This window comes from Glycine max, chromosome 4 (genome assembly GCF_000004515.6).
Source record: "Glycine max cultivar Williams 82 chromosome 4, Glycine_max_v4.0, whole genome shotgun sequence".
In the NCBI taxonomy this organism is placed as follows: domain Eukaryota; kingdom Viridiplantae; phylum Streptophyta; class Magnoliopsida; order Fabales; family Fabaceae; genus Glycine; species Glycine max.
The window spans coordinates 43,113,791-43,127,278 of NC_016091.4; the positions used below are offsets into that span (position 1 = coordinate 43,113,791).

The 13,488-nt window shown below is 29.2% G+C and overlaps 1 protein-coding gene across 1 annotated transcript; it reads right to left on the minus strand.

Annotated features, from left to right (window-relative positions):
• Window positions 1–718: 718 nt before the first annotated feature.
• LOC100780801 (mannose-1-phosphate guanyltransferase alpha) lies at window positions 719–6,446 on the minus strand. The gene is made up of 15 exons (XM_003523011.5): window positions 6,137–6,446; window positions 5,669–5,766; window positions 5,400–5,500; window positions 5,234–5,312; window positions 5,041–5,101; window positions 4,831–4,877; window positions 4,649–4,741; window positions 4,447–4,537; window positions 4,232–4,280; window positions 3,171–3,287; window positions 2,942–3,089; window positions 2,585–2,677; window positions 2,437–2,505; window positions 1,162–1,204; window positions 719–1,031 (listed from the first exon to the last, which is right to left on the minus strand). Exons 1-15 carry the CDS (start codon window positions 6,192–6,194, stop codon window positions 931–933), a joined length of 1,248 nt encoding a protein of 415 aa, XP_003523059.1. The 5' UTR covers window positions 6,195–6,446; the 3' UTR covers window positions 719–930.
• Between the last annotated feature and the right edge of the window lie 7,042 nt (window positions 6,447–13,488).

Sequence of the window (13,488 nt, forward strand, 5' to 3'; positions counted from 1 at the left end):
ACTTGAGAAGCCAAATCTACCACAAAATGGATGAAGCCAGTATCTGTGGTGAAAACAAAGATAAGGAGGGAAAACCCCTCACTACTCCATAGGAAGCTTCATAAAGTTGTATTTGAAGGAGATGCTTATTCAGAAAACTCTGCAGAATTGCTTTCTGAAGAACCTGCTGATGAAGCCCCAGAAAAATAATAGCATTCTGAAGTTCAGAACAAGGATACTTGAATTGAAATAATTATTGAGGCATTGGCTCAGCTTACACTTTCTCAAAAAATTGAAGAATCCAGCCCATCACCATCTTTGTAGAAAATAAAAGATTAACAAGGCATTGAAGATGCTTCTAAAGTTCTTCAGAAGGAAATTGTAGAGACTGTTCTGAAGTTTCAAAGGAACAACAACTGAATGTAGATGCTGCTGATGAGTTGACAATTGAGGCTTGTGATCATAATGCAATTATTCTTTATTCAAGGATCAGCCTTAGTTGGAAAAGAGAAATTTCACTTTCTGTTCCTAAAATTTTTATTTAGGAATTAAAAGTGAGATAAAAGACATAATTAACTGTTTTTTTAAATTCTGTAAATAACTAAATCTAATCCTTGAACTGCTCATGGGCTCGTATGGGATGCTGTTGTGTTTCTTACGCTAATTTGGCAGTTATGATGTCATATACTCATATATGCCCCTTTTGCACAATAGAATATATTTATACCACACTTAATACTTGATATACTTTCATTTCTTTATTAAAATAGCAATGTTGATGTGTGTGTACAAGTACAACAATGAATATTTTGCTCCGAAAACAGTCAATTTTGAGACAAAAATCGATTATATCCACTGTTTTGGGGCCTCCAAACTAGATATTAAAACATAAGTCACTGCAAATACAATCAAAAGGAAAATAGAAAGCCAACAATGGGAGCTGTGGAGGTTCTATAAAAGAATCTCATCCTGAACACCCACATTTAGGGTCTTATGTGGCAAAATAATGCTATTAAAAACCACTACCTCATCCTCAACAGTCACAGATTCACCTGGTCTCAGCAAGAGAACAAGAATTGCGTAGTTAGTAATTTAACTTTGCCTTTTCATACTTCTCCATAAAAATACAAAATAGTAATAAATAAATAAGAGACAAAATGTAGACAAGGTTAAGAAAGGTACCAAGTATTGTGACCCCGAGCTTTGCATTGTAATCTCCACTAGCCTGATTTAATTTATCCAATTTAGCAAACAAATTGCCAATAAAATCAAAGTATTTACCAAAAAAAAGAAATCAAATGTAAAGATAGAAAATGACAATGTAAGCACAACAAGTAGCATAATTGATAAATGCTTTAGTTGGTGACATTACCCTCAAGATGGGTGAAAATGTAAGAGGCTGCTAAAGGGTAAATCTATGCCAGTTCAGGGCCTATATGTTTACTTCCTCAAGGTTGTTATACAATACTTAAGAAAGTAATTAAATGGGAAATATACAGGAATAGACAAAACTTAGGTGTAATTTTTTGGGAGTTTTTGGGTTATTCTCTCATTAAATTAGAGTTTTATTTTGGTAATATGCAAAATAAAGATTGACATTTAAAGTCAGCACTGGTTACTGAGGAAAAACTTTAATTCTAATAGAAAAACAACACCCAAAACACCTTGCACCACTATTTTGTCAAAAAGTAATTGTATTGAACTATATAACCCTTTATTAAGTAAATTAATCATACCAATCTTGGCTCAAAAAAAATAAAAAATCATACCAATCTTCTCTCACTTATTAAAATCAAGCGTAAAGTTAGTAAAAAGAGTAATTAATGACTCATTAATTTTCTATAATGACATTAAAATGGGACAATGAAAATTTTCTAATGGGACTGATAAAAGTGGACAGTGAGAGTATAGTTTCCTAGTTTTCATCATGAAAGATGACTCCCAAAGCACAACAAGCAACAACTGAAATCGAGGGCAGTGACAACAACCATGATTTGAAGAATAGATGGGACGAATAAACTCATCCAAACTCAGATTTTTATCTTCTTCTGATGTCAAACTAGTAATAACTGTGATGGTTAAATTCATATTAAAATTATATGCTGATAATGCCAATAGTTTAAATATATCTTTGATGAAAACGAAAACCAAATCAGCCAAGGATTCTTTTTTAATTAATTGACATTTAAGTCTCCAAGTGTGTGCTTTAAGACTATGCATAATGGTATATTGCTATATGATCTGATAATAGACCAAGTGATACTAAAAAATGTATAGACGTGATATAAAATGCTAGTCATACAGGTAAATACATGTTTTCTAGTTAATGAGATGGGAATGCATCATTATAACTGTTTCTGAGCAATCTTGAGAGCTATAGATAAGTAGCAGGAAATACAATACATGCATTTTAGATGGTGGAACAGTTTAATTAAATATTAAAATTTCTAAACTTGCCTCAACACAGGCCCATCGACCAATAGATGATTTCCATCCAACAATTGCATGACCAACAAGAGCATTTTCCTGTAAGATGAAATAGAAATATAAAAAATTGAGCTCCAAAAATACTCATGCATTTCAAACCAATTAACTGTACACCTGCCTTGATTTCAACGTCATCAAGGATGATACAATGTTTGAGCCTTGCACCAGCTCCTATACGAGCATTTGCAGATATTGATACACTTGGACCAATCTGTTCAATAACATTTACAAAAGTCATTTATCATGTGGTATCTAAATGTCATCTACAATTTCTTCTCTTATTCTTCTTCATTTTTTTTGGGGACCAACATGAATAAAATTCAATAGGAAAATTGCATACATCATGCATCAAAAGTACAAATAATATCCTTAAGCTGTTGCAAAATTTAAAATTAGTACTATATCATGACTGAAACAAAGAAACAAAGATGATTGTGAACACCTCTAGTTAGTAATCAAGGAAAAACAGATTCACCTTAGCAGATGGATGCACTTTCGCTGATGGGTGAATATAAACATCACCAGTGATGCTGGCTTTCTTAATACCATCTCCATTTGCTAATAAATGGGGGGATGTGTAACGAAATTGGGCAAGATACAAGCCGGAACATTTTATGGACATCCTACAAGCATTAAGTCAACACATGAAGATAATTGCTCATGAAGGAAATGATGAAAATATGTAACATATTACTCAGGCTTACCCCGGAGTTTTGATTTGTTCCCAAAAGTCATTGGTTTCATAAATGTACAACTGCTTCTTCCCCGCAAGAGGTGAGAGGATATCTTGATCCAATCTGACATAATTGACTGGAAGACTCCTGCAGCAGAACTCTTCAGAATCAGCTGATACAATAAACCTTGTAAAGTACCCTTATTCTCATGCCGTATGTGTATTTATTTATTTAAATCAATATTTCTTCCAAATGCTTCTAAGTTGCACCAAAAGCACACAATATATATGCAAGGTATAATTATAAATGGCTTTGAAATAAGAAGAAAGACAATTCTTCAGATGCAGGAAAAGCAACATGGATCCTGAGGTGGCCCTGAAAATATGACTTAGGTATGCAAGACCAGAATTATTAAACCCCTAATTTAATAGTTTTTTGACAACTTTTGGTAAGATCACAAGTTATCCTCACACTATTTGGGCGTTGCCGCCCTGGTCACAAGTTGCTTCTGGTGGATTTTGAACCCTCTGCATTGCAAGTAAAATCCACCCAAAAAAAGACAAGTTCCAAAAGGCACAATACTATTATGCATGATTAACAAGAAAGCATATTATAACTTCATATCAGAAATACTATTTCTGACCAAATATGTAACGTATGCTAAATTTTCAGAAATAAACTCAAGGCAATAGACCATATGATCAACTAGGTTAGAAGTAATAACTTTTAAAATTCCTTTTCATACTTTATTTCTTCATTCAGGTAGGATCATGTTGGAAATATTTCCAAGTGATATAATTTCCAATTTTAACTTTGCTTATGTTGGGAGTCAATAGGTGCAGGAAGCTCATCCTCAAATGCTTTTTCTGTGACAAATGACGAGCTTGACCAAGTGAACAGACCATTATTGATCAGCAATTAATTTCAACAATTATTTGTCAGCTTCAATAAATGTTATATATTGAATATATCGAAAAGTCAAGTGTATGCATACTACAGGGTTCCTTGACTAGAATTTAAGCTTCAGCTCATCGCATGAATTTCTCTAGTAGATGTCATTAATGATCTTTTGACTATTCATAAGTACAAACCTTGTGTCTGGCTGCATTGCTTCAAAGCTGGAGACACGTCTTAGATTAGCTGCCAAAAAAAGAGTTAACATACAATAGGACAAACTCCAGTTATCTTCAATTACTTATATCCAGAATAATGAAATAAAATGAACATTTTCACATTTTGAAGTTAAATGTCAAGTCAATTTTTTTGAAAACAATCCATATGGTCCAGTCTAAGATATCTAACTGACCTCTGTCTTTCCGTTGAGTAGAAACACCCTCAATGGCTGTAAAGATATTGGGTGTAAATATGTACACACCGCAGTTTATTCGATCACTTACCTACATTCATGTAAGCTAAAAGTGAAAGACAGTAAACAATAACAGGGAGGAGAAGATAAATTTTCAAATTTTAGTTAAGTAACTCAAGGCATAACCACATGATTAACATACAAAAGTTTCAGGTTTCTCTGTGTAATGCAATAGTTCATTAGTGGTTGGATCAGCTACTAATTCCCCGAACTCGCTCGCTGACTCTGCAGAAACCTTCAAAAGGGGGAAGGAATAAAAAATAAAATTGGATGCTAATCAATAAAAATTAATGGTAAAAATACAGTGTGCATGTATTCTCCAACCTTCACAACTAGTATTGTTCCCATCCCACCATATCTTCTGTGAGCATCTGCAAGTATTGATGGAAGAAAAAGCAGCAATTAATTGTTGCTGTAGTCACATAACAGTTAAGAGATATCAAGGAACCTCAAGGTTACTATTCAGCAAAGAAACTCCGGCATCAAACAGTTGCAAGTAGAAGAAAATATAATCTATTTCAGAACAGAAATTACCCAGCATATCTGGCAGTGGAAAACTGCAGCATACATCACAGTTCAGCAAGAAAATATGTGACTGCCATACAAAACATGATCAACACTATAAAAACACATATAACACAACAGCAAAACTTGCTGAACACACAATCACATGTAAGAAAGTTTCTTAGAATCAAGCATGGACAAAGTCATAGGTAAAGAAAAGAACCGGATCCTCTTCCATGATCAGATCTCTAAAATGATAAAGACCACCTGCCGAACCATGTGGCCTATCTTCCTTCAAGTATCTAATATTACAGCACAAATGACATAAGTGACCAATCTTAAGTGAAAAAAAGTTTGAAAAAGATGATTAGAAAGAAAAGACAACACACCTAACAGGGACTTTAAGCTCATTTGAGATAGAAGATACATATAAGGCAAATTCACGTTCCTCGTAGAAACCAAGCAGATAAATCTGAGCCAAATTAGGAATCTGGTACACAAACAACAGTTAGTTACTTGCCAGATTATATATAAATACATGACATGACATGACATCATTTATTATTATTATTATTATTATTATTATTATTATTATTATTATTATTACTGTTATATTTAAAAAAAAAAAAAATTCAGAATGGTGTCCAATTGTGTATACCCTTTTACAAGCAGAAATTGGATGATGAACCATGGGTTGTCCTGCTAATGGAAAAAGTGGCTTGGGTATGTTGAACGACAATGGCCGGAATCTAGTACCTGTGAATGCAAACATAACAACAAGAAGTATGGAATCATTATCAAGCATAGATAAATGAAGCATTCTCCAAAATCACGTCAAGATACCAGTTAACGTGATTTTAAGTAAATGTTCACAAATTTAATTTCAAGAATTGATTCTGAGTTGAAATTTTGCATTGAATAAAAAAATTTAACTGAGTTTCACTGCTAAGTTGCCTTTACAACCAAAATATCCAAACATAAATTACATCGTTTCGAAATCAATTTTGTCAATGCGTGTGGTCTCAACTGAAGAGACTAACAGGGGGAAGTGAAATTAGTGAATAGTGTGGAATGGTGAAGTGGCATTGAGTGAAGCAAAATTGTGCTATGAATGAAATGTAATTACCTTTAGTGGGTCCTCCAACCATGATCACAGCGACGACCCTCTCATTTGCAGCTACCATTTTGGCTAACAGAGAGAAATTAACAGTTAAGACGCGAGAGAAGAGAAGAAAGAAGGTTGAGTTTCAGAGTTCAGAATGAGGTCACTTGAGTTTATTGGAATTTTTGGAATTTGGGTTTGTCGCAGAGAGACACAGAGAGGGAGATAGTGACGAACAAAATATCTGAAACTGCAATGTAGTTTCGTTTTTCGGGGCTTAGATTAGATTTAGATGAGGTTGTGTTGTGTTGAATTTGTACATCAGATCACAAGTTTCGTTGTCGGTACATATAAAGCACATAATGACACAACTCAGTAAATTACACTGTTAGCTTTGCGTGTTTCATTTCCTGCTTATTTTTTTATTATTTGTAATTGAGTTGGTAAGCTCACTGAATTTGTGGAAAATATCAGTTCGAATCTTACAAAATTCATTTTTGAATCTGACTAAATTTTGATAAATGATTAGTTGTATAACCAATCCAAAAGTTTGTAGGAATATTTTGTGATATCACTAAACCTAAAGTCTTATTTACGACAATATCACATAAATAAAAAAAGAATAAAAGACAGATATTATGTCTGTTTACAAAACTCGAGTAGATCCTTTGGTTTTGTTTCTTTTCACTGAGTTTATTTACTTTGACAGTGTTACACTTATGCTGTATAACACTCATACAACATTTTAATAAGTTATTGGCAAATATTAGTCAAGATACTGATTGAGAAAAATAATTACAAATATTTATTAAAAACATTTATTATATTAAAATTTAAATTTTAAATAGTTAATATATTAGATTCTCCTTAACTAATAATTAACTGAAAAAGTTATTAAATACAAAATTTTTCTCAGATTATAATCCAGATCACAAGAATAAGTTATTGGCAAATGTTAATCAAGACACTAATCGAGAAAATAATAATTAAAAATATTTATTATATTAAATTTTATTTTTAAATAATTATATGAAAAAATTTATACAATGACACACAATCCCACAATTACAAATTATTATATATAATAAGTTTACTATTTTTACATTAGTTATCTTAAAACTCTTATAAAAGGTGAGCATTCAACTATAATTTTATTTGATAAATGTTTGCATAACAAAAATTTATTATTATAAATAAATTTTTAAATACATGTATTATTTTCTGATAATGTGTAACGTGATGTGACACTAATTGAGAAAATAATAATTAAAAATATTTATCAAAAACAATTATATATTAAACTTTCTTTCACTCATAAAAAATATAAAAATTTATTTTTAACATGCAAAATTTAAATTTAAATTATTATTATTGTAATATTTTTAAAGTAAAATTATTTGAATAATTATAATTTCAAAAAATTTATATAATTTGTTTATAATTTTACGAAAATTAACTGCATAAATAAAATATATTTTGTATAATTTAGTTAAAACTAATTTTTTTATAATTTTAAAAATAAATTATTTTTTTAGCAAACTTATATGTAATTTTAATGAAATAATAATTTTCTTATTTGAAAAAAATTTATATTATATATTATCATTATTTAATTTATTACCTGTGTACTAAAATTAAAAAGAATTAAAACTTATCATATATCCTATCATATCTTGACAAAACATGGTTTACTATTTCTTTCACAATTATCCTTGCTGCATTGAGGAGCTGCAAAATCTTGTGTTCAAATAGTGATATCATTATTAATGTTTTGATCGTCGTATGTCACCTAATTCATTTTTTGTGTAAATAAAATAAAGTGTTCAATAAACTAAAAATTTCAGAAATGGATTATATTCTCCTAAAAAAAAGAAATGGATTATATTTATAATGCAAAAAGATGAAAGTATTTGAAAATAATCATATATGCAATTTTTTTAATTGAGTTATAGTAACATTTTAAAATTATATTTCACTGTTATCTAAATAAAAATATATAGCTCACTTTTTACTTGGACTGGGGACTTAGGGAAGAAAACAAGAGAGAGCTACCACAAGTGCTTTTCAATGCAGAGGCTAATGAACATATAGCCACAGACGGTTCTGTCCATCTTTCCACAATTGCTTTTATCTAAATAATTTTTTAATTTAATATTTTTAATTAAAAGAAATAAAAATTATTTAACATAAATTTAATGTTATAATTGTTGTTTTTATAAACATTAAATAACTCTCTTAGTTTTAAAATAAAAATACTCTCTTTCTTTTCTCTTAAAAAACCTATTTATATACATATTCTAAGTAAATTAAAAGGGTGTGATATTTTATACAGGAATGAATCCTCTAATGTGAAAAGTTTAGAAAGCTGTCAGTATAGGATCTTTTTGGTTACATGATATAAGTGTTTTTAGAGTTTTTTTTATTAAAAATATAGAACTTGTTTTTAGAAGAATCCTCAAAACCCCCCCAAAAGACTTTTTAGTCTTTGATCCAAAACAGCTAGTCTTTCATCCAAAACAAGCCCATAGACATATTGGTTAATTTTGGATCTTATCTTTATGTATTTTTGTAGGAAAAAAAATCACATTTTACAATCCCGTACATTTTTTATACTTGTGGTAAGTTACCAACATAATAATCTTAATTTTATATTTATCTCTTTAAAATGATAAAAAAAATAAATTAAATTCACATTTTCTGATTGGAAAATTAATAATTAAAAATTGTAATAAAATTAAATACGCATATATAACAAAATTTAATATTAGTTATAAATTCAACTTTTAATTTTTTTTCATTACTAGATATTTATTATACTTTATTTTCTGAAACACATTTCCTTTGCTTTAAAGAATCAAACCCCTTAATTTGTATGCCATATGGTTTTAGGGCCGATTTCTCTCCTGTTCATTATATTAATTAATTAAACCACAATAGGTCATACTCATAGAAGTTGAGTTCAACCTAACATAGCATCATTGCATTGGTTGAAATTTTGCTATGAAGTCGCACAAATGATTAGGACAAGAAAAGGAAGGAGCAATAATCTGTCTCGATGTATCGTACAAAAGGATAAAGGGGAAATTGAATAATTAATTTACAACTTACCTGCTAGTAACGGCTAATAACATTTTCCTGCCATCATCCTTCATAATTTCAGAGGGAGAGAGAGAGGACAAAAAAGTGAAATTATAACAAATCTTCTTTTAATTAAACTGCTCTGAAGTGCGACACAAATTTATGAGTATAGTTGTTAATTTATCCATGAAAATCTAAAATAGTGCGTTAATTTATGCCGGAGAATTTTATGGCATAGATTACAGTATTACACGTAAACAGACATAATAATAATAATAATAATAATAATAATAATTTACACTAATAACAGAGAGAATATCCCATCTTTCGTTTACACAATTTTTAGACTATTTTATCTTTTAACTAATTTTGAAAACTATTCTGTATCAAAATGTTGTTATAAAAAATAACTCCACAGACATAATAGTTATCTTACATCTCTGAACCATGCATCTTTTTATTTTTAATTAAAAAACTAAAATATAGAAGGTATTTATAGTTAAGGCACGAAGTGCGTATAATAACAATAATAATTCAACAATCTATGTCAAATTATGAAAGTTGTTTCATATTATATATGTTAACTTTATCTAGAAACCAAAAAAATATTATGGTTAACTATATAACAAGCACACCATGCCATGCAAATTAGGGATAAAAATGAGTCAAGTCAAACTTTATTAGGTTTGAGCTTGACTTGAATTGAATAGCTAAAGTTTAAGCTTGACTCATTATCGTTTTTTTTAAGGTTCAGTTCGACTTAAATAAAAGCCTAGTTTGGTCTACGAGTCTATTTAAAAGTCTGTTTAAAGACGTCTTTAATCAATTAATTGTTTTAAAACCTAGTGAAATACTAATTAAAAAAAAGAAACTTATAAAATTTCGTATAAGTAATGTACAAATTCAAAAATAATTGATAAACAAAATCATATTAAATTTAAGTTATTAAAACACAAAGTATATCAAAAGAAAATGAAAAAAGAGAGCATAATATTAAAAAAAATATATGAATTAGAGATTATTTATACTAATATAGTCAAATAAAAATATTTAAATTGTCTGAAAATGTCTTTACAAAATATTATTTTCTTTGGAAGTATTAATCTGGTTGCATTATCCTTTTAACATTTTTTTTTCTTTTTGAAAATTTTTCACATACAAGTTAACTCTCTAAACACTTTATGCTACTTCATCCTGTCATTCATAATGTTATTATTATTATTATTTAAATAAGTCGGATTGTCAAACTTAACAAGTTTTTTTTATAGTTTGACTTTGGCCTTTTTATTTAAAAAAAAACTTTTTAAAAAGCTTAAATTTAATATTGATAATAAACAAGTCAAGCCAAACCGAGTTTTAAATAGGTCGAGCCACAGACCCTTAATAAAAAACTCGACTCATTTTCATACCTACATGCAATGTCTTGCCTAAAGGGGGGAAATAATGAGAAAGAGAAGGCTTTAGCTAAGCTAGCCCATAGAGATCAAGAAAACCAGGTTATTAATGAAGTTGTTTTCACGAGAGAGATGGCGAAAAGGAAAGTGCGGATTCTAAATCTCGAGAAAGACAAATTGTTACCCCATTCATGTGACATTAATGCCCAACCTCGCAATCAATTACTTTAGCGGAAAAATAGTGATTGAATAATAACTGGAATTTTCTTTCTTCTTGAATAAGCAACGAAACGACCATGGATTGCATTAACAGCATCAAACTACGTAGCATTCATTTCTGTGGACCCAAAAGTCTAATACTCCCTCCTCCCTCCATTCTCTCTTATAAACAATTTTCTCTCTCTTTTATAATCAACTATTGATTACTTTTATTTAATTTAACGGAGATTACATTTAAAATACCTTTTATTATGTTTAATAATTAATATTAAATTTCAATATAGGATAATTTGGGAAAATATTTGTTTTCATGTAATTTAGATTTAGACGAAGTTAACTAATTTTCTTAATATGTGTGAAATTATTATTTTTTTCACATAAAAGAAAACACTCTGTTCCAAAATAATTAAAGTTTTAGTTTTTTTTTATAAAATTAAATTGATTGATGTTCTCATCTTTTAATGAGATATTCAAATATTTATTTCAATTTTTTCTTGTAATAAATAATGTTATCTTGAAAGGCTATAATACATTTATTGAAATTAAGAGAGAGAACAATAATATTTTAGTAAAATTGTCTCCTAATAAATGCTAATTCTCTTGAAATATTTATTTTCTTAGTTTGTGTGAAAAAATCTTAAATATTAATCATTTTGGGATGACAAAAATGCTAATTAAAGAATAAATAAAGTGATATTTGTATCTTCACTTAGATGGACCCTCACAAGGAACAACATTATTGTAAACTACTTTCTTTAAGGAATATTTCATTGCAATAGTATCACAAAGTTTCCTATCTGTGCATGAAAGGGATAAATTCATTAACCATTGACTCTAGTATTGGGTGAAAGTTCAATATTTTCACAATCTCTTTACAAACTCAACGAAATGTTAATTTATCTTTAGAAAAATATATTTGAACACTCAAATGTTAGTTGACATTTTAGAGAAAGAAAAAGAAAAAAAAATAGAAAAGTATAATATAATAGATAACATGATGTGATAGGAGAGATATAAAAGATAAGGAGTATTAATGATATGTTCAAAATAGTGAGGTGTTTAAATATCACTCTCTTTATCTTCTAATTCAAGTGATAACCAACATAATACCAAAAAAGTTTAACTTAAAAGGGGTGACTTTCTAAGTTATTATTTTAATGTACATTGTTTGATATGATGATCAACTAATATTATTAAAATATGCACCGTTAATATGTATCTCATTATGATAATCAAATGACGCTTCAAATTGAGATACCTTAAATTTACCTTGTAACTCTCATATGAATATTCATTACAAGGTTAAGCTAACTACACATATTAAAGAGTTAAAAAAATATCAAAGTACATCACCTTTTTACCTTGTCACATCATGTACCTTTTTACCTTATTCTGAAAATTCAAAATAAAAATAGAAAAAAAATCATAAAATAAGTTATTTTACATAATCAAAATATATTACCGAATTAATAGATAACATATGTTGGATAAAATCATTATTGCTTCAATGCTTATAATTATCTCAAAACATGTTTATTTTTTTTTGTTACATATGAGAAAAGAAAAAGAAAAAAGGCAGAAAAAATAAACTAGCTAAAACCCGCGAGGAAACAAAACTCCGAGGGCATCAGTATGCAACTTAGGTTTCAGCAACTGGGGTGCTTCATGCACTATAACCAAAGGGTTCGCCATCATCGCCCCCATCTTTGTGAGAACATCTGCACTTTGATTCGCTTCCCTTAAAGTATGCTCCAAAGTGCAAATCCAATCCTTCTCCATGAGTTTCTTGATGAGGATTATTTCATTACAGAATTGATGAAAAACAATCAAGGACCTTTATAAGCACTCTTGGTAGTGTAAGTGCCTGAAATCTCATTTCCCCAGACCCACACATTACTCATGCCCTCCACCATCATGGGACGAACAAGATGAATAGCATCTACGACAACCTCCGTTATGTTGGTGAATAACTTAGCCAAATTCCAACTACCCTTTTCCCACACATTACTCGCCTTCATTTATAATGCATAGTTTTTTTTATCATATATTATTTTTTAGTCGGGTTAAGTTGGATTCATTACATTTAAAACTCACGAACCTGTTATGTAACAGTGTACCTATAAAAATTTCAATCTAACTTAATTGACTCAATCCAATCCTAAATTAGATTGGAATAGGCAAGATCGTAAGTCGAGCACAATTCACTTTACATCCCTAAAATTAACCCCATCTTTTGAATGGAGTCGGTGGAGACTCCTGTTTTTTTAGCAAATGCCTAATAAAACAAATTATGGACTTCTTTTACAAATTATTTCATTTTTAGGGAAATTTTCAATTTAGTAACAATGTTTTACTATGAATTTTTAGTATTATTTTTCTAATCATAATAGAAATTTTACTTCACTAAAACTATGCATTATAAATGAGTATCGGTTGCTTAAGTGAAATTCCAATTTTAATTAGAAAACACCTCAAAAGCATATAAGAATTTGCATCTAAACTTTGTAAAAAAAAAAACTAACATGAAGATGTTAGTTATAGATTTCATATATTTATATTCAATGAATCTATTACATATTGTAAGGATCTTAGAATCTATGATTCTCTCATACAATTTGAAAGTGAGTAGAATTTACCTTGATCCATGAAAGACATAAATTCTTCAATCTTCTTTGTCCAAATCTA